The sequence below is a fragment of the Sebastes umbrosus genome, chromosome 22 (assembly GCF_015220745.1).
Source record: "Sebastes umbrosus isolate fSebUmb1 chromosome 22, fSebUmb1.pri, whole genome shotgun sequence".
Lineage (NCBI taxonomy): Eukaryota > Metazoa > Chordata > Actinopteri > Perciformes > Sebastidae > Sebastes > Sebastes umbrosus.
Window position 1 is genome coordinate 11,480,210 of NC_051290.1, and position 20,326 is coordinate 11,500,535.

Here is a 20,326-nt window from a genome sequence, read left to right on the forward strand (position 1 = left end):
CATTGAAGACATCTGTATGAACACAACCAATGGAAATAGATGGCAACATGAAAAACCACATCCTTGTTTAAACACCAATTTGCAGCTTTTGTGTAATTATTGTTTGCACTTCTGCTTTCCTATAGGCCAGTATTTTGTACAGTTAACCTAGTAGCTGATCATTTAAAGGAAGTGCATCATATGGCTTTGATATTCTGTTGTCCTTGGTACAAGACTACAGATTATTACATATAATAATTAAATGTATTTAGTGTTTATTTCCTGTATTTCTTCGTCAGTACAGTATAATGTAATTTTGTTTTTGAATGCAGGCTGGTTCAAAAATCAGCAAAAAGAACTTGTTTGAAATATTTGAGCTTCAGTACCTTGGTGATAGTTCAGCTATAAAATCAGCATCTCTTTCATTTTTGATGAAAAAGCTTTACACATTTATAACATTTAATCTGTTATCAGACAACATATCAAGTTTCCGTCTGTCTTTTTTAAAAATCGTTTGATTGATACTGTATGTATTTTAGTTTCACCTGGATGAATTTAGTATGTTTTGTTATGTTTGACCATTTTATGGATCAATAAACTTCCAGCACAAAGCTGTCAGCAGTGTTTCTAATTGTCATTTCTTTCTCTAAAAACAAATTTTAGATTAAATCTAAAAACTTCAACAATTGTAAAGAGAGAAATACAAAATAAATTGACAAACTACTGATGCTTTGTGCTCACTGCGACATTTTTCCTTAATCTTTACCATTCAAACAAAGAAAAATTCACATGTACTCACAGAATAACCTCAGCACACTGAGCAAAGTGCGTCCCGTCCAGCACTGACACTCCGACTCTGCTTCTGAGAAACTGTTTCAGCTGGCACGAACGTGAAACTTCTGCACATGTACTTTGACTGAATGCAACGATAATGATGATGATGTTTATTAGATTACCAACAATAAGCAAGATAATAAAATGAACTTCATATTTATGTCGATCTATATGTCTATAAGTGCTTACTACTGTTCAGAGTGGAGCCTACCCCAGCATGCATTGGGCTAGAAGCAGGGAGAGACTTAGCTGTGGCCATATTCCATATTACAATACATTATATTACTGTAAAACATACTAATCTTCATAGTAAACTTGTTTTACACTAACTGTAGTATACAATAAATTAATTTACTCACCATTTATACTAACAGGAAGCTCTGTTGAACATGGGCCTCCAGTACCAACATTAATGAAAGAATGCATTAATATATTTCAGGTTTGTAGTCTAATACGTTTTTTCTGTTCATATTCCCTCATCTCAAGCCAGTGTATCAACTATAAGTGATATACAGTGTTATACAGTAGCACCCAGGATGGTTTAACTTTATTAAGAGTGAGAACCAACTCTTAGGCATGCATGGTATGCACACTGTCAAACCAAAGAGGTAAAAAAAGCAGACCAAAGTCTGGTTTCCTGTTAGCATCAAGGGCATGAGCTACATTCACACACCACACAACCACATCTCTCAGAATGTGCTCTCATTTATCTCAGGTATTAACCGACATCTCTCTCAGTAGTGAAACTGGGTGACCAAGCATGACTGACAACTCACAGATTTCACCAGAAAGTTAAACATAACGGATTACAGCTCGTGTTAAAGAAGAGTTGTTTTTGTACTATATCATCTGAGATCTGCAGCTGAAAAAGAGCTGTATATCAGGCTTGATTCCTAAAGTGATTAAAGCTGCAGTAGGCTGAATATGTTTGGCATCATTGGGCAAAAATTCCATAACAACCTTTCAGCATATTGTAATTCAAGTGTTCTGAGAGAAAACTAGACTTCTGCACCTCCTCATGGCTCTGTTTTCAGGATTTAAAAAGTCTAGACTTTGGCCTATCACAGGTCATTTTACAGAGAGCGTTCCTATTGGCTGTTCATTCAACGGAGGCAGCTGTCAATCACTAGCGAACTAGAAACATCTTGTAGTATACTGTTTAGCTGTAAAATGAGAAAATTTGCTCCGGCTGGTGGGCGGTGCTCAAGCTCGACTCTGATTGGTTGTTTTCTTCCGGTCTGTGATATCTTGCAAATGCCATAAGGAGCACTGGAGGACACGGAGAAAAATGTTTTTCTTTCTTTCTCAGATTACCTGCCTCATTCACTCCTGTCACGATATAGTGACCGTTTTATAAAAATAACTTTTTTTTTTTTTTATTATTATATTGGCTCCAATCCTACCTACTGCAGCTTTAACTGTAATTGGCATCAGCAATTAAAAGTTGAAGTTGATTAACATCTGATGGCTTAATTATTGTATTTCCTGTTATCAGTTAAGTGGGTTGATATCCTGTCTACTACAGTAAATGCAAAAACAGGATACTATAAAGATTAGTATATAGGACATACTGTTACCATTAGTACATAGTATGAAATTGGGACACAGTATTCAACATTTGGAAACTGATCAAAGCAAACATTCTTCCAAAGATTTAATAATTAATTTTAGGTTTTCCACAACATTTCAGGTTTTATGTCATTATTGGTTGATCTTTTTCCAACTGTGCAGCTGAGGCACAAAACTGTGTGGAGATATTGCATGAACATTACATAAAATAAATTAAAATCATGACTTGCAGCCTCTTGCAAAAAAAGTTGTATAAAAAGGTCGAAGAAAAAGTGCAAAAGTAAGGTAAAAAAAAAAGTAGATAGAGTACCAATCCATGTTTAAAAGACAAAGGAAAGTTCCTTATATATGAAAAAGTAATACACATCTCTTTATGGACCTGGAGAAGAAGAAAAAAGCAGAGATAAAAGGTTATTTAAGATGTAGTTGCTTATAATTAAAGACACAAATCACAACATGCACATTACATGGCTGAATGATTACCTAGGGCTGTTCCAGCTTCTCTTGTTACTGCAGGATGTGATTTTTCTATGAACAGAGAGATGATTAGTTTGAAATGTTGTCCCAGATTACATAAATACATGTTTAATTGACAGACACATTATCTGGGTGAAGGATAAATGACAGTATTGTAAAGCCCATTGTGCAAAAAAACAATTACATAGCAGAGTAAAATATTATGGCTTTTACATTATTTGCTGATATATGTATACTGTTTTCTTCAATAATGCATATACAGTATACAGACAATATACATAAGAATATGCATACATAAAAAATTATTGGAGAATGAGGAAACAAGTTACAACTTTAATAAGAATTACTAAAAATAGAAAAAAATAAGAAATGTGAGAAATGTGTTGTAAAGATAATTTTAAATATTTAGAGTCAGAGAACAAACGAAGCTAAAACATGTGTTAATTTCATATATTGTTATATAAATACAGATGTTTTTTAATCTATTTTCTTTTTAGGGGAGTGACACACATTATTAATATAATTTCACAGATAAAACCGTGTCAGTGACTGTATTTTTTGAGTATAAATATCTGGTTGTGCTCATTTCTTTGTGTAAGAAAAGATGTCATTGTATTTCTAATCTGCATAACAAGTCTGCATACAGTCAGAAAAGATCAGGTACAATTAACTTTTATATTACACACATATATATATATACACATATTTGAATTACTCGCTAGTAAGAAACAAACAAAAAGTTGAAATCCCCTACATCAGTGAAGTATTTCTGATTTTGACGACTCCTGGTGGTGGTTTGGGGAAGCTACCTGAGATGACTGAGGTTATTAGAGCTACACACTGACCCATAATAAGCTCCAGAGTCATTTTCAATGAACACTTTCAACACAAAATATTGGATGAAGTTTTGTAAGTGACTGTACCTGCAGCTGCTTCACATCTGAATAAACACAGCTCTCCTCTGGTTCATTACGCTGTCCTGTCAAGATGATCAGATGCATGAAAAGTAAATCACAACCTCCTTTTATTTAGGCATCGCTGACTGAAAAATATCTCTTAGCTTTAGTATTTATTGCTGGTATCTTGAGTACTCACCCTTCTTTCTAATATTTTTAAACTGAATCAAAGAGTATGTCACATCGCTGGATTCATCTGCATCTGAAATAAACATCTTCCTTAAGTTAGGTAATTGTCAATTAAATTATAATTAAACATCTTAAATCATTCTATTCTAGTATTTCTAATAATGTCAAAAAATAAATCATTTTCAATTGATTGTTTTTGGGGCCTTTGATTGATTTGTAGAGACAAGCAAGTCTAGGTAAAATTGATCATTTCAATTTCATGATACCAACTAAGCTGCTTTTTTAAGTGAGTCTGAGCTGGAGTTGCAGACACAGGAAGTTGGCTTGGAGGAGTTGTAGCATTTATTCACCATCAAATAAACTCACACACTGCACTGCTACGTTCACAGCTACAACAACACCAACCACCCCACACTCACCGCAGCCACAAACTGTGCATCAGTTTATCGTTGCAGCTGGGCGACCTTTAGGCATTCAAAAATAGCACTGCTGCATGCAACACACTAATCTTGTCAGTTAACAGTGAATAATCCGTTAACAGGGGTCGGTTAGAAAAAAAAATCGAAATTAGCATCACTACTATTAACTATTTCCAGCTCATTAAATAACTGTTTAGTTGATTTTGGTTCCTGTCTTATTAATTGTGGCTTTTGATTCATATATCTTCTTATTTCTATAATCAGCCGACCAGAAAGTACCAGAAAAATATAGCGTGTGAAATTAATCTTGATTATTTTTAAGGCTGACCGTGGAGATAAGAGGACTGCACTTGAGGTTGAGTTTCGTTCTGATTAACCACTCGATCTGGAGCAGAGTCCTGATTGGTTCTCTGAGACTGTGTGATCCTAAAATAGTAAAAAAAAACAACAACAACATGGTTAAAAATATCATAAATAGAGTCAATGTAATAAGGAACATGCACTGCTTCTAAGTTCAAGAGAGTGTTGTACTGACCTGGCACAGCATGAATCTGTAAAAGAAGACATTTTATGTTACGTTGCTTTGTATTGGAACATGATGCACTGCTATTTCCGATCAGATCAGGTCCATGAAATATCAGAAGGAAACGGTCTCACCCTTTGACTTTCTGTAGCAACACAACATCAGCAGGAGACTAATCAGTGAAATTCCACAAACCAACCCAATGATCAACGGCAGAAGAAATGAAGAGCTTTCACGCCTGGACACTGCTGTCATAAAAAAATAAAATAACAATTGTTATTTTAGAGTCTGCAGAGTACTTATGACAGGTCACAGGCAAGTAAAAGCCAAATGGAAGAAAAGATTACACAATGTGGGGTCGCATGTTCAAGAGCAGTTAATATTCGGGGGAAACAACAAAAGACTACAACATTCACAGTAAATGACTGAATTAATGTTTTTTTACATCCTCTTTTTGATGCTAAAAACCTATCCATTGCATTTCTAATTAAGCGTAGACAACCTGGTTAATAGGGTAAAAGATTGAATTAATAGATTTCACCATGCAACTTCCCTACTTGATTATTTATAATAAGACAATCATTTTTTGTATTGCAAGTTTTCGGAAAATGTATGTTTAAATATGCAAATAAGGTATTCTCTTATTTAATATGTGCTCATTTTCATACATTTCCAGAGCATAAATCAGATTATGGGATGAATCCATGTTCAAAAGTCTTGTTTCATTTTACCGACATATTCGAGTCAAAGGTTTTTACTGAAGGGATTTTGTATATCCTTGTATCACTCCATAACTCATGAAATACTGTCAACAGCCATAAAAATAATCAACTTTTGTCATGTTTTTAGGAATAAAATGTTATATAACTCTGGCTGTGAATGATATAGGAACAAACCCCTCTGTAAAAACCTTCAGAGTATAGAGAGGAATGAAACTGGAAGGTTTGGTGGATGTAAGTGCTATGGAAGTGGAGATTTCTGGCTCAAAGTATGTGAAAAAAAACTCATTTTGTGAAAACAGCCCTTAAAATTCCATACATTTTGCAGGTCACTACAGGTGAATAGGGTAAAAAAAATGTTAACTAATAGATATCACCATGAAACTTCCCCAGTTGATAACTTACATTAAGGCAATTCTTTTTTGTATTACAAGTTGGATGTTTTCTTTCCGCTTGTCTGAAAGAAATAATATAAAATAGTCCAAAATCTCAAAAAAAAAAAAAATTGCCCAGTGCCTGAAAAACAATGTTTTTGCCTGTGGTGTCTCACCTTGACTAAAGTATTTGACAACATTTTTTAAATCTCAGATTGCAACAGTTTATGAAAAAGGAAGTACAGGAGAAACGGTAATAATTACTCACATTTTACGGACATCCAACTCCGTGGTGACGCTTTTCCAGAGCATTGACACTTGTAGAGGCCTTCGTCTGACTTTGACAGTGAAGAAATGTTCAGCTCCGCTCTGTCATTATTTTGGATGAGATCATCGTCTCGATAGAAATGCACATTAGAATCGAATGTTCCTTTTTTCAATTTGCAGCCAAGGGTAAAAGAACCTCCCTCCGTCACAGGATGGACAGGGCTCACCAGGATGATATCTTTATCTGTAAAACAGTCAAAGAATACTCAAGTTTCAGTCAAGAGATCAGCTGCTGCAGACCTTTACATCGCACATACACTTAGGTTCTGATGTTACTTTTACATTAAACAAACCCCTTTAGCACTGGTGGACTCTGGACTTTTGCAGAGTTTTAACAAAAACTGAGCAAAAGTGCACATATGTTAAATAAAACGGTGGCTCAATGTGCATGTAAACATGATTGAGTGTCCTCTAGAGTGCCCTTCCACTGGAAAAAACATGATAAAGTGCCCTCTAGAGTGCCCTTCCACTGGAGAAAACATGATGCAGTGCGATAGGCTGCCTTACAAGCTAGAAAACTTTATGCACATTTGTTTTCGCCCCTGCTCCGCTACACTGATTATGCAATTCAAATATAAGATGTTAAATCCAGTAACGGAATCGTGAAAATAATAAAACATGTAATTACTTTGTCCAGTGATGTTGACTGCATTGCTGAATTGACCTGATCCAGACTCACACCAGAACACTGCTGTCTTGTTTTTAAGTCTGTGGATGTTGCATGTGGGTCCATTCACTGTCCCCCAGTCAGAGCAGCTGGACAGATGGCCTGCACCAGTGAATCTCATCACTCTCCACTTAGCAAAGTTTCCCTCACAGCTCAGAGAGACAGACTCGGAGGAAAAGTGCTGCACTCTGTCAGGACTCACTTTGACTGATGCTGAATGAGAATCTGAAAAATGGAAAAATGAGATTAAGAACAGCACGGTGGAAATGATCTCTAGACTGTCTACCTGCCTGTTTTTTATTACCAACGCCACATTTGCCTCCTGACATCTTTGTTTTTTTGTTGCCTGTCTGTACACCTCTCTGACCACAAAGTAAAGTATCCTTTAACTAAGCCTGTTATGCCTGCTATGTCAGCATGTTCAAATTCTTTCTGCTTTATATCACATTTAGACGAGAACAAATGGGATTTAAAAATGTGGTGAAAATTAGCCTAATGGTGGTGCAAGACAGGAAAAAAGGGAAATAAATTAACAACATACTGACCTCCAGACCAGACAAACCTAAGTTTGCTATACCGAGTGTAACGCATTGGTTCTCCTCCTCCAGCTCTGCACACATATCCTGCTGTGTGCGTCTGTCCATGAACGATGTAGAAATCCTGTTCAGTCCCATTGATCCTGCCAGGTAGCAGCTCATAGCTGTAGGAGTTGTTTGATTGTTTGGGAACAGCCTTATACCAGTAGAACCTCCATCCTGCAGATGGATCTGTAACACTGCAGTTCAGAGTTACTGAGTCTCCAGGACTCAGCCATAACGGAGACACAGTGAGGACAGGTTTTGGATTATCTGTAGGAAAGGGATTTCACAGAATGAAGACATGTTGTAATGTAAAGTCTAGTTTTGTTAGTGGTGTAATGATTAGATCCTGCACATTTAATACTTTTTTTTTTTAAATCACTTCCTCCAAAAATATAAAACATACTTGAGGTACACGTTGTGAAACAAATAGCCTCCTGGATCACATCTGGATCTATCTATCTATAGAGATAGTGCCTTGTTTAACTCAGCCGGCTCGATCAATTCAATAAATAGATCTTATGTGCAAACTGGGTGGTAACAAACCACTGCTAAATATGATGTTTTTAAAGTATAAAAGCACCTGCATCTCTATTGCCATTATGTTGCATTTAATGGAGACACATCATGCTCATTTTCAAGTTCATACTTATTTTCATACTTATTTTTTGGGGGTACATTCTTAATGTTCAAAAAACTCAAGGGTGATATATTCTAATGAGCCTGCATGTGACAGAAATGGGAGCCAAATCTGAATGACAGCCCACAAAAAACTGACTGGGTTGTCCTATTTCACAGTTTGTGGGTTGGTACGCAATCCAGATACCCAAATGTATGTGTACAACAAGCACTAAAAAAGTGAGTTTTTTCATGATATGTCCCCTTTAAAAGAAGCTGCAGAAGTCATCCTTTATAATGAATTATATATTGACTAAATAAGTACATTTCTACATTTTTAAAAGCAGCTCTATACTCTAAAATTGATAAAGTAGACCGGTTTGGCTTAAGGGTCAATACAGCACCTAGAACCCAACACAGACATACATACAGTATACAATTAGAAGAAAAAGAAGAAACTAGACTAAAGTTACCACTCTGAAGCACTTGTTAGTCATAGCATTAACCACGAAAGATGATGCAATAAAGAGTGTTGCAATGAACGTAGAGTCATCTGGAGTGTATAAATAGAACGGAAAACAAGGAAGATTGTGCAATCACCTTCAGCGCGCCCACGGCGGAGGAGTGTATTCAGCACTAAAATAAAGATGGAGACTTCATCAGTTATTACCATCTAACAGAGAAGCTGCCAAAATGAGAATAAACAAAAGCATTTAAAAAAACAGCTGTAAGTTTCACGAATGGCAACTCTGGTTGGATGATGTATAAATATCAAGTCATTACTGCATATCAATCAACATTATCACAACATACTGTAGTCCTCCACTCTAAAGTAACTTACCCGCCAAGATCCTGCTTTAAACAATATAAAACACATAAAGATGATAAAGTATAAATACAGTATCATATCATCATTGCTGATGAGGCTGCTCAGAAACCCCCTTATTGTCAATCTACCTAGGAAAGCCATCCATCCTCTGAATGCTCTAGGTGTCTAGTTTGTGTAAAGTTTCATGAGGCTGTGATTATCTTAGAGGTCACCACAGGTCATTTTATACACTGAGGTCACGTTTCAAAAAATGGTCTCACTACAATGAAATGGCTATTATTGGGACTAACATCATCACACATGAATACAGTTGGGCTCATTGGATCCACAAGAGTCTCAGCTTTACAGTATTAAAAATTTATGCAATTCCAAGACTGTTTAGGGACCCCAGTATGTAGAAATATTCAAATAAACCATTTTAGAATAGGCGAAAATAACAGAATTACACTGTATTAAAAAAACTACATAGTTTTTCCCCAAAACTGCATGTGATTATCATAAAGTGGGCATGTCTGTAAAGGGGAGACTCGTGGGTACCCATAGAACCATTCACATATCTTGAGGTGAGAGGTCAAGGGACCCTTTTGAAAATCACCATGGCAGGTTTTCCTCGCCAAAATTTAGCATAACTTCGTAGCGTTATTTAGCGATCTTACCGACAAGCTAGCATGACATGGTACCAATGGATTCCTTATTATTCTTGTTTCATATGATACCAGTATCTTCACTCTAGTTTTAAGGGGTTAAGGGAATCTGGACTTTGTCTTACTATTCAACAGGGATGCACCGATACCGGATCGGATATCGGGCCGATTCTGATTCAATTAGCTGGATCGGATATCTGAGACAACTTATTCAATTCAGTTCTATCTTTATATACTACAGTATATACATACATTATATACTGGGATTTGAATTTCTGTTTAAGGTTCGACCAATTTGTTGCTGCATTAAAAACGGTTCTAAAAGGTTTTTTTACTAAGTTGCTGGTGTACAAGTTGTTATTTTAATAATAAATAACAATTCAATAAATCCATATAAATGTATGTATTTATCAAATTTTGTTTTGCAAAATTAAGAAAGCAATGTTGAAGGCGAGCCCGACGTTGCCTTACACATAAAAGAATGATCCCAGTCACTTCCACACAGTGAGGTATACGGCTTATTAACTAATTAAACAGTCGGATAAATGTCGGAGCGGTGCATCCCTACTATTCAAACAGAGAAAGTCAGTGATGTACTCACAGAGAAACCCCAGCACACAGAACAAAGTGTGCCCCATCTTCACATCCAGCACTGACACAAGTATTTCCACTTTAAAGTATATGAGCACGAAGTTACGTGTCATATGAATATGAGCTCATATATTGTCTACAAATATTTTTCCTAAGAATAGCCTATCTCTCTTTCCTTCCTGTTTTACTTTGACATGTTCGCTTCCTGCTCAGGCAATGCAGATACAATTCAACTTGAATCTTGTACAAGGTCCCTGCCTAAATATAGTGAGTTAATTTGCACATATCATATCAAGCTACATTTGCTGTATGGTAGCATCATATTTGTGTTGGACATGCTCAGAAGTTTAACTCCTGCAGTTGTTATGGTGCTGTTGGAGGATTTAGGTTTTACCTTCGTTCTCATTCTTGGCCTGACTTTTATTGCGATGGTTAATCTGAGCATACATCACATATTCATCTAAAAAAGCCATGTTACAAACCTCTGATATTACCTGTGATTAATATTTTCTATTATTTAACAATTACTCATTTTCAGGACTTTTTCAGGATCAGTGGAGTAAAATATTTGCACTACTGTGTTAGATTGAGAAGTGTTTTAAATTTGTGATGCCTGCTTCTCTATTTCATGGTCATACAGTAGCTCAGATGCATAAATCCGTTGATGGAAAATCCCATCTGTGTGTTTTGCCCCTTTATGTTGCAAAGATTATTTTCGCAACTACTGTGTGCAACCACAGAAGAAATAAGCCACGACAGAACTTGTCAGCATGACTGTGCCAGTTCCTCTTCACACATTTAAAGATGTGTTGCTGTGATAGCATGAATTTAAAAAGTGTCAACATCACACGGACACCAGAGCTTATGTGTGGCAGAAGTGGCAGAAATCCAGAGAGACAAGTCCGCAAAGTATACCAATAGATAACATAACCACAATGATACTGTGATTATGAATACAATTACCTCTGATGACATACAACATGTGCTAAATGGTATGGAAATATGTTTTGAATGTGCTCGACAATAAAACACAGTATGCAAGTAGTGACATAAATAAAATGTAGAGACTTTTCAAACTTAAAGGGTATTTTCCAACCTGGACCCTATTTTCTCATGTTTTTACATCCAAATGATTAATGGGGACAACAATTTTTGAAATTGGTCGAGTATTGAGTGAGAGCGCTGTAACCAGCAACCGCAAAACGGGCTGCAATGCAACCCTTTGGGGCAATTCTGCACCATCAATGTACGTCCAATAAAAGTGCTTGTTTTTGCCACTGACAGGCTCAGATTGTTATTATAAGTGTCTGAGAACATTATAAAAAGGACCCTACAGAGAAATAAAACCTTTTCTTACCTTTTACTTGATCCGATCTGTTTTTTATTGTGTCTAACGAAGTCTCGCTCATGAAGAAGTTTCATTCTGAAATCTCCCGAGAGGGTTAGGCCTCATTCACATTGTAAGAATCAGCTAAATATTCAGCCATGACATTGAAAATCTTTTAGATAACACTAAGCTACGCTTTCTGTACTCCAATACAACACACATTGACACTACTCTCTCCAACTCTCACTGATGTTTTCACTGTTGTCTTCCGGCAACAAGTCACATCTCATCTCTTGCACTTCTACATCCCTTCTGTCCCCAAAGCAATACTTTACTGAATCACCAAAATCAGAGGGAAGATTATGAATCAAATTAAATTGCTTGTGTAAAGAAAGTCATGTAAAGCAATTAAAAACACTGCTGACGGTGTGCTGCTGGAATAAAAGTTTATTGATGCATAAAATGGTCAACCAAACATTTAAAAATACATAAAATTGAAGGTATATGTCTTTTTTTTCTTTTCTTTCTTTTAAATTATCTTACATTAAATTAACTGTACAAAATACTGTCTGATGCGAGGATAGCAGAGAGGCACAAAATGATTACATAAAAGCTCCAAATACTGTTAAAACAAAGATTTTGTTTTCATGTTGTCATCCATTCCATTGGTTTTGTCCAGACAGATGTCTTTATTGATCTGGAAGAAAACCAAAGGAAAAAAAGATTGACGGTTATTTAAGAATTGCTTAACGGTGTTTTATGACATTTTACTCCCATTTAACTATCTGTAAAATAAATTGCTGCATTATGGCTGGATTATTACCACGAGATGTTCCTGGTTTGACTTCAGAGTAAACAGCCTCTTCCGCTTCTGCAGGACTGGATTTTCCTATGAATGGAGAGATTATTATTATTTTTTTAAATCTCTGCCAGTAGTGCCCCAGTTAACAATGGTAATGTACTGATATACGTTTTTACAATACAAGGTTATAATATGAGATAGAGTTGGTTATAATGATAGTTGAAAGTCGGAATTGCAAGTAATGATTTAAGCATATGTAAAAAAAAAAAAAAAGAAATGATAGGAAATTACAAACAGCAATGATTTTCCAAATATTGAAACATGATATCGTGAATAAAACTACAACTCCTCAAGACCCGATCCAAGTTCCCGTGTCTTGCTTGCCACCTGCAACAACTCCGGCCTCGACTCACTTAAGAAGGGCTGATAAGGTGGACCAGCTATTCTCCTTTAAGTTACAAGCCACTCCTCTGAGTTTTGCTCAGCTTTTTGTTTAATTTTTAATATTTCTTTTAACCGTTTAACTGATAGCATTAATCGGTCAAACTTCTTAATGTCCAATAATTATTAACATCCCTACTGCACGTGGATGTAGACTTAACTTACCTTTGTCTTTCTTGACTTTAGTGTGGGAGTGTACCTGGGCATACATCACATTGTCGTCTAAAACAGAAGCCACATTTTAGGTTTTTTTTGCACAACAGTTATATGTGGAGTAATGGATAAATAAAGATATATGAAATGTGATATGTCTTTATGTTTATTTCATACCTGCATAGTAGTATATAAACAGAAAATTAAATGAAATGTAATTTACAAAAAGTCTAAAACTTGTTATGTGTAGTATTTGGCCATTGCTGACATTGGCGACACCTAGTGGTAGTACTAAAAAAGTAGAAATGTACACAAAGACTTTAGGAAAGTCTGTTGTACTTGACCGTACCAGCAGCTGAAGCCATCTTCACTTTGGAGTAAACGGTGCTCTCCTCTGGTTCATTCTTCCCTGTTAAAAGGATCAGATGAATGCATGAAAATACAATCCTGTACTTTGTTTAGGCTCTGCTGGCCTTCGTCTCAACTACTGCATGTAATTCTCACTAGATGAAATAAAGCACTCACCTTTCTTAGCAATGTTTTTAAGCTCAACCACAGAATATGTGACATCCCCGGATTCATCTGAAATAAAAATATATTTGTTCAAATTTAAGAGATTGTACATTTACCTTAAATCATAATATTCTAGTATTTCCCACTGCTCCATGTTAAAGACAAAGTATATACTGTACCAATTTCAGGTTCTGCAGCGCCTTTGATTGTTTCATAGAGACGAGCAGGACCTACAGAGCAGTGAAAATCAAGCCACGGTCAAATAAATCATTTCAATTCCTTTATATGAATTCCATAATCTTCTCAAACAGGTAACCAGAAAAAGAAATGTTATTTTTAGAGTTAACGATAAATATTGAAAAAATATCAGGATTAAGGCTGACCATGGAGAGCAGAAGCATATTCTCCGTTTTGAGTTTCATCCTGGTTGATCATGTGGTCTGTAGCAGGACCCTGACTGGTGTTCTGAGACCTGGTGGGCCTAACACAGGAAGTAAATACAGTGGATTTAATAAGGAACATGTAATATACTGCTGTTATGTTCAGAATGAGAGAAGAGAGTGTTGTACCAACCTCATAAAGCATGAATCTGTTAAAAAAAAAAAAAAAAACGTTTGCTGTTACATGGTTTTGTATTGTAAATTGTTCTATTGTTACTACAGTACATGTAAATACATCAGAATCAGTCTATTATCAGAAGGAAAAGATCTCACCTTTTGACTTTCTGTAGCGGTACAGAAACAGCAGCAGGAGGATAATCAGTGAAACTCCACAAACCAGTCCAACAATCAACAGCACAGGAAATGGAGAGCTCTTTTCAGGCCCGGACGCTGGTACATCTTTAGAATATACACACAAATACAAATACACATAAATCATGCAATTAATTGCTAATTAAATGCACACTTTTTATCTGTTCAAAATGTAACTTAAAGGGAGATTTGTCGAGAACTTAATACTCTTATAAACATGAGAGTGGACAAATATATTATTGTCAAAATTTAGAGCATGCTCGGAGCGTTATTTAACCTCCTTCTCGACAAGCTAGTATTGACATGGTTGGTACCATTCTATTCCTTAGATTTATATCTAGTTTCATATGATACCAATATCTTCAGTCTAGCTTTAAAACTGACTCCACAACAACCTCCAAAAGATTGATTGCGTTAATGCGGTAAAGAAATTTGTGGCGTTAAAACAAATTTATTTTAACGCCTTATTAGCGCGTTAACTTTGACAGTGCTAATTCGATCACATACACTCAAATACACTTGCATAAACCCTTGATATAAAATATCACACATTTCATTGTGAGTCATGTATTCACATTTGTATTTTTATGTTTCATTAGGGAATACCCAAATGTGTAAAATATTTATCTTTGACAAACAGCTTAAATCACAAGAAACAAAGCCAACTTCTTATTCAGTTATAACGTTTATATCTCAGACTGTAACAGTTTACAAAAAAATAAACAGTTTTTAATCAAACTCACGTTTAACTGACATCCAACTCTCTTTTGACGTCCAACTCCGCCGACCTGGTGGTGACTCTTTACCTTTACATCTATAAAAGCCTTCATCTGACTTTGAGACTGCAGTGATAATCAGCTCCCCATTGGTATGGTTTTTGATGAGTTTTTCATTTTTATAGAAATCCACATCATGAAGAACCTTTTCTGTCTTCAACCTGCAACCAAGAGTGACAGGATGTCCCTCAGCTACAGGATGGACAGGGCTCACCAGGATAATATCCTGGTCTGTAAAAAGATCAAAGAATAAGAAGTTTAGGTCAGAAAGATCAGCTGCTGCAGGTTGAACAAGTTGACGTACAATGATGAGAATACATTTAATAGTTTTTAATTTATTATACAGATGCATATAGTAGCTCCCCAAATACCTGGCATTGAATGATGGAAGAGGTGGCACTTTGGTGATGTACATTGTTACAATTATATTGAATACTAAATATGTTCAATGTGAACTTTGTGGCAGTGTGCTACAGAATGGTCTACTAACTTATTTTGATTGTGGGTGTAACTGAGGAGCCAATCTAGAGCCAGATAACTCTATAGCTACCCCGAGTATGAAATAAATGGTGGATGGATTTTGTCATAAAAACGTCAGTGGGCAATAAAATCCATATGATATTTTCCTATAAACATTACACTGGAACAAACCAAGTTTGTTTAATGGTTTGTTAAAAGAGATATCAAGTTACTCATTTTTAAAAGAATTTTGGTTAATACTAGTCACCTACAGATTTCAAACTATATGATAGAAAGTTGAAATACTTCAGTAACAAAAATCTGTTAATCAAAACTCACACTGTATAGTGATGTTGACTGCATTGCTGAACTGTCCTGTTTCAGACTCACACCAGTACACTCCACTCAGCCAGGAATGGTTTATGTTGCATGTGGATCCAGTCATTGTCCCCAAGATAGTACAGTCAACCAGAGAGCCAGATTCAGATAACCTCATCACTCTCCACTTGGTGGAGTCTCCCTCACAGCTCAGTGACACTAACTCGTTGTCGAAGTGCTGCACTCTGTCAGGACTCACTGTGAGAGACGCTGCTGAATGAAAATCTGAACAACAACACACAATGATGGGAAAAACAAAGCACAAAAAATTAAGATTAAAAAGACCACAATAAAAATAATCCTTAAGGTTTATTCTGGATTTAATCATTTAATTTCATTGTTGAGGCTTAAAGGACTCTGAATTGTCTAACAGTGTAACACAGTGCACATTTATGCAATTAGTGCAGGGATGACATGTATGCAAACTGTACAGGAATCAGCAGTTCAAAGAAGGCAGTAATGCAAGTATGCTCTAATTGCATTACTGCCCTCTGGGTGTATAACATCCACTTGAATCCCAAAAAGAAGACACGAAGAAGAGAGCAAGCATAAAAGGCGAGAGTGTAATTTATGTTATCGATGCATTTTGGAGAGAATTGTTCAATGTAAAAAATTCTGTGTTGTTGCTACCATAGGGTACCTTTATGTAAAAGTAGCATTATCAACATAGATTAATATTCAATTACAACTAAAAGTCCTCCATTTGAAGGTTTGGGGGAAAGAGAGAAGGAAAATATGAAACATAGATAGAAGGAAGAAAAAAAAGAAATGAAAACTAATTATGAAAGGATAGAGGAAAGGGAGAAAGGAGTGGATGGAAGGAAAGAAGAAAAAAAAATTGAAAGTACCAATGCCTCGACCTTACTGTATACTACAGTACATATTTAAGTAAATGTACCTTTAAGATAAAAACAACAACATTTAAGCTATGTAATTAAAAATGTAATGTAGTAGCCTTACAATATTAGATTAATTTAAAAGGTTTGAACAAATACGCACAACAAATTACGTGTGAAGATAAATATTGTTAAAATTCAGTCCAGACTAGGGATGCTAATTTTTAGTTAGCCGAACCTCGTTAACAGTTAACCGAAAAGATTAATGCGATTCATGCAACGGTGCTGTGGTTTTAGTGTCTAATAAGCCGCCCAGCTGCAACGATAAGCCGATACACAAACAGGATAAATCCATCCAAACCAGCTGCAGTGTATCAGCAAAACAGACAACTGAGTCCCCACTTCACCCGTCCGGCAGCCACATTGCTGCATGTATTGTCGTGGACACATGCAGCCACTTTCCCAGTAAAAGTCTGCACCGCATCAATTGGTTTAGCTGCCAGGTTGTCGGCTGTGCTGAATGTCACCACAACAAGTACATTTCATCCATTGTGCAATAACGGAAAAGTCAAAACAGACCTACCTCCAGACCAGACAAACTTAGGTTCACTGTAGTCAGAGTGAAACACTGGATCTCCTCTTCCAGCTCTGCACACATATCCTGCTGTGTGTGTCTGTCCATGAACGATGTAGGAATCCTGTTCAGTCCCATTGATGCTGCCAGGTAGCAGCTCATAACTGTAGGTGTTGTCTACTGGTTTGGGAACAGCGTTATACCAGTAGAACCTCCATCCTGCAGATGGATGTGTAACACTGCAGTTCAGAGTTACTGAGTCTCCAGGACTCAGCCATAATGGAGACACAGTGAGGACAGGCTGAGGTTTACCTGTAAGAAAGGGATTTCACAGAATGAAGACATGTTGTGATGGATCGTTGGTAGTTTACATGAACTGTTTATGTCCTAAAAACAAATTATTTATCTCCAAATGTGTAATACAGGTGTGAAGGTGTACTGCCTTAAAATATATTAACCAAACTAACATTTAAAATATTTTGTTTACATTCAGCAAAATAAAAATTATAACTTACTGGAAGATACTCTCAATGTGAAAGTGTTACTCCACTCTGTTGAAGACTTTTCACTTTTCATTGTGCCCTTACACCTGTAGTCTCTACTGTGTGATGGTCTAATCATGTGTTCACTTGGATTTTGAGATGTGTATGAGTCGGGTGTTAACCATTCATACTCCCACTCAGCGTCTCCTCCATCCTCAATTTCACATGTGAAAGTGATCGTCTCTCCAGAGTATATCTCAGCCCAGTTGGGTTGCGGGATCACAACAGCCCTGTTTGTGACTGTTCATGATTCAACAGGCCCCAAATACAAAAGATAGAAAAGAATAAACATCAATTTTTGGGGGGTTAGTCTTGAATCTTATTCATAAATACATTATGAATTATCAACAAGCCAATTTTTTCATTACCGACTGGATCACTGTACTCTGTGTAGTAAACAGGATCTCCTCTTCCTCCTCTGCACCAGTAGAGTCCTCTTTGTGGGACACGGATTTGTCCATTTGAGAGGAGATCATCATCTTGTGTGGTCAGGGGTTCAGAGGTTTTGTTGCCTCTGTACCAGAAGTATTTCCAACCAGATGATGATGACGGTCTCACAGAGCAGGTCAAGGTCACATTGCCTCCTGCTAGAATGTATCTCCTGTCAGCTCTCAGTTGGGCCTTTGGTTTTGCTGTTTAATTTAGAACAAAGACATAAAAAAGATAATTATTGTCTCTGTGAATTAGTCCAGTTTGAATGCTAATGAAAATGAATAACATTAACTCATCCTTCCTTCTTGGTGCTACAGATAATTGTAGATAATAATATATAAAATAATGAATCACTGTTTTAAATGTGTATATATTATTAAGGTATAGTAAACTCATGAAGATCAATAGAAACTATGCTCATGTTTCACACTTATTAACCACTGAAGTTGTTTAAGTTAACCTAACATCGATTAAAGTGAGTACAAACACACTGTGAAAATGGATGACTGTTTTAACACAGCCTTCTCTTGTTTCCCTTTGTTAAGTGTTTAGTGTCTCGAAGATAGTTCAGAGAAATCATCACTGTGCTTCACTCTGGGAATGCTACATGTCTGCTGCTCCTTAGTATTAAAATTACTTACGTTTCAGTTTTATTGGATCCGATTCTTCGTCCTCATCAAATTTACACGTGTAATTACTCCCATCTGACATTATTTGAACTGTGTTATTTGATATCATTCGTGACTGATGGTTTGTGTCAATTTCAATAGACAATCCGTCTTTGTAGAAGGCAGCATTCTTCTCCTTTGTCTGATCACGATGCCGACAGCGAAGAGTCACTGATTCTCCTTCGAACAAGGTGGATGCAGGAGTTTGTAGGATCACATCTTTGTCTGTGTAACACAGGTCATACCTTGTTTTAGTAAGTCAGTTAAATTAAAGGAACATATGACCAAATGTTAAAATGTATCAGTGATTTATGTTTTTAATAGGGCTGTCAATCGATTAAAATATTTAATCGCAATTAGTTGCATGATTGTCCATAGTTAATCGCAAATTAATCACACACACATATTTTTAATCTGTTCAAAATGTACCTTAAAGGGAGATTTGTCAAGTATTTAATACTCTTATCAATATGGGAGTGGACAAATATGCTGCTTTATGCAAATGTATGTATATATTTATTATTAGAAATAAATTAACAACACAAAACAATGACAGATATTGTCCAGCAACATGTAACATGGCAAACTCAAGCCCGGCAACAACAGCTGTCAGTGTGTCAGTGTGCTGACTTGACTATAACTAGCCCCAAACTGCATGTGATTATCATAAAGTGGGCGTGTCTGTAAAGGGGAGACTCGTGGGTACCCATAGAACCCATTTACATTCACATATCTTGAGGTCAGAGGTCAAGGGACCCCTTTGAAAATGGCCATGCCAGTTTTTCCTCGCCCAAATTTAGCGTAAGTTTGGAGCGTTATTTAACCTCCTTCTCAACAAGCTAGTATGACATGGTTGAAACCAATGGATTCATTAGGTTTTTCTAATTTCATAAGATCCCAGTATCTTCAGTATCTAGCTTTAAAACTGAGCCCTCTGCAACCTTAAAATCACAAGTAGCATTAATGCGTTAAAGAAATTAGTGGCGTTTAAGCAAATTTGCGTTAATGTGTTATTATTGCGTTAACTTTGACAGCCCTAGCTTTTAACATAATTAGAATTCAACAGTAAGTTGGAGACAGAAGAAGTTGCCATAGTTACTCTTACTGTAATAAATAATGACTCTCATGGTTCATGAAGTAATGAATGAGTACATTTCCCCTGGAGGAGGCTCCACACTCACCTGCCCTGTTTGATACATTACTGTTATCACTAATAAGGAGAATTAGTAACCAAAATAGTTTTTACATTAGATTAACAACATTTAAACATGAAATATTAACACTTTGTTAAACAGGGTGATCATATCAAAGTGGCTCATAGGGGTGTAACGATTTACAACGATACGATACGATACATATTAATTTCCATGGTTCCGATACGATTCAAGGACGATATTTGGCTCATCTAGAGTGATACGATATGACTTGAAATCGTTATAT

General features: G+C 36.2%; 3 protein-coding genes across 3 annotated transcripts in view; 1 reads left to right on the forward strand and 2 right to left on the reverse strand.

The window, feature by feature from the left end:
- Positions 1-887, forward strand: part of LOC119482166 — an 88,992-nt gene extending 88,105 nt beyond the window's left edge. Inside the window, exon 33 of the mRNA XM_037759587.1 lies at positions 9-887. Coding sequence (XP_037615515.1) covers positions 9-151 — 143 coding nt within the window. The 3' untranslated portion in view covers positions 152-887. The remainder of the gene's footprint in view (positions 1-8) is intronic.
- A 1,268-nt stretch (positions 888-2,155) lies between these two features.
- Positions 2,156-8,917, reverse strand: LOC119481365. The gene is made up of 11 exons (XM_037758208.1): positions 8,770-8,917; positions 7,519-7,821; positions 6,935-7,198; positions 6,248-6,490; positions 5,021-5,134; positions 4,899-4,914; positions 4,692-4,789; positions 3,955-4,017; positions 3,783-3,838; positions 2,866-2,910; positions 2,156-2,761 (listed from the first exon to the last, which is right to left on the reverse strand). Exons 1-10 carry the CDS (start codon positions 8,840-8,842, stop codon positions 2,890-2,892), a joined length of 1,251 nt encoding a protein of 416 aa, XP_037614136.1. The 5' UTR covers positions 8,843-8,917; the 3' UTR covers positions 2,156-2,761; positions 2,866-2,889.
- A 3,075-nt stretch (positions 8,918-11,992) lies between these two features.
- The window catches only part of LOC119481336, a 71,858-nt gene continuing 63,524 nt past the window's right edge, over positions 11,993-20,326 (reverse strand). The window contains exons 20-33 of the mRNA XM_037758150.1: positions 18,155-18,339; positions 17,760-18,026; positions 17,254-17,556; positions 15,796-16,059; positions 14,965-15,228; positions 14,183-14,308; positions 14,043-14,058; positions 13,853-13,941; positions 13,649-13,699; positions 13,482-13,538; positions 13,306-13,365; positions 12,969-13,025; positions 12,384-12,449; positions 11,993-12,257 (exon numbers count right to left, since the gene is read on the reverse strand). Of these exons, the coding sequence (XP_037614078.1) occupies positions 12,250-12,257; positions 12,384-12,449; positions 12,969-13,025; positions 13,306-13,365; positions 13,482-13,538; positions 13,649-13,699; positions 13,853-13,941; positions 14,043-14,058; positions 14,183-14,308; positions 14,965-15,228; positions 15,796-16,059; positions 17,254-17,556; positions 17,760-18,026; positions 18,155-18,339 (1,813 nt within the window). The 3' untranslated portion in view covers positions 11,993-12,249. The remainder of the gene's footprint in view (positions 12,258-12,383; positions 12,450-12,968; positions 13,026-13,305; positions 13,366-13,481; positions 13,539-13,648; positions 13,700-13,852; positions 13,942-14,042; positions 14,059-14,182; positions 14,309-14,964; positions 15,229-15,795; positions 16,060-17,253; positions 17,557-17,759; positions 18,027-18,154; positions 18,340-20,326) is intronic.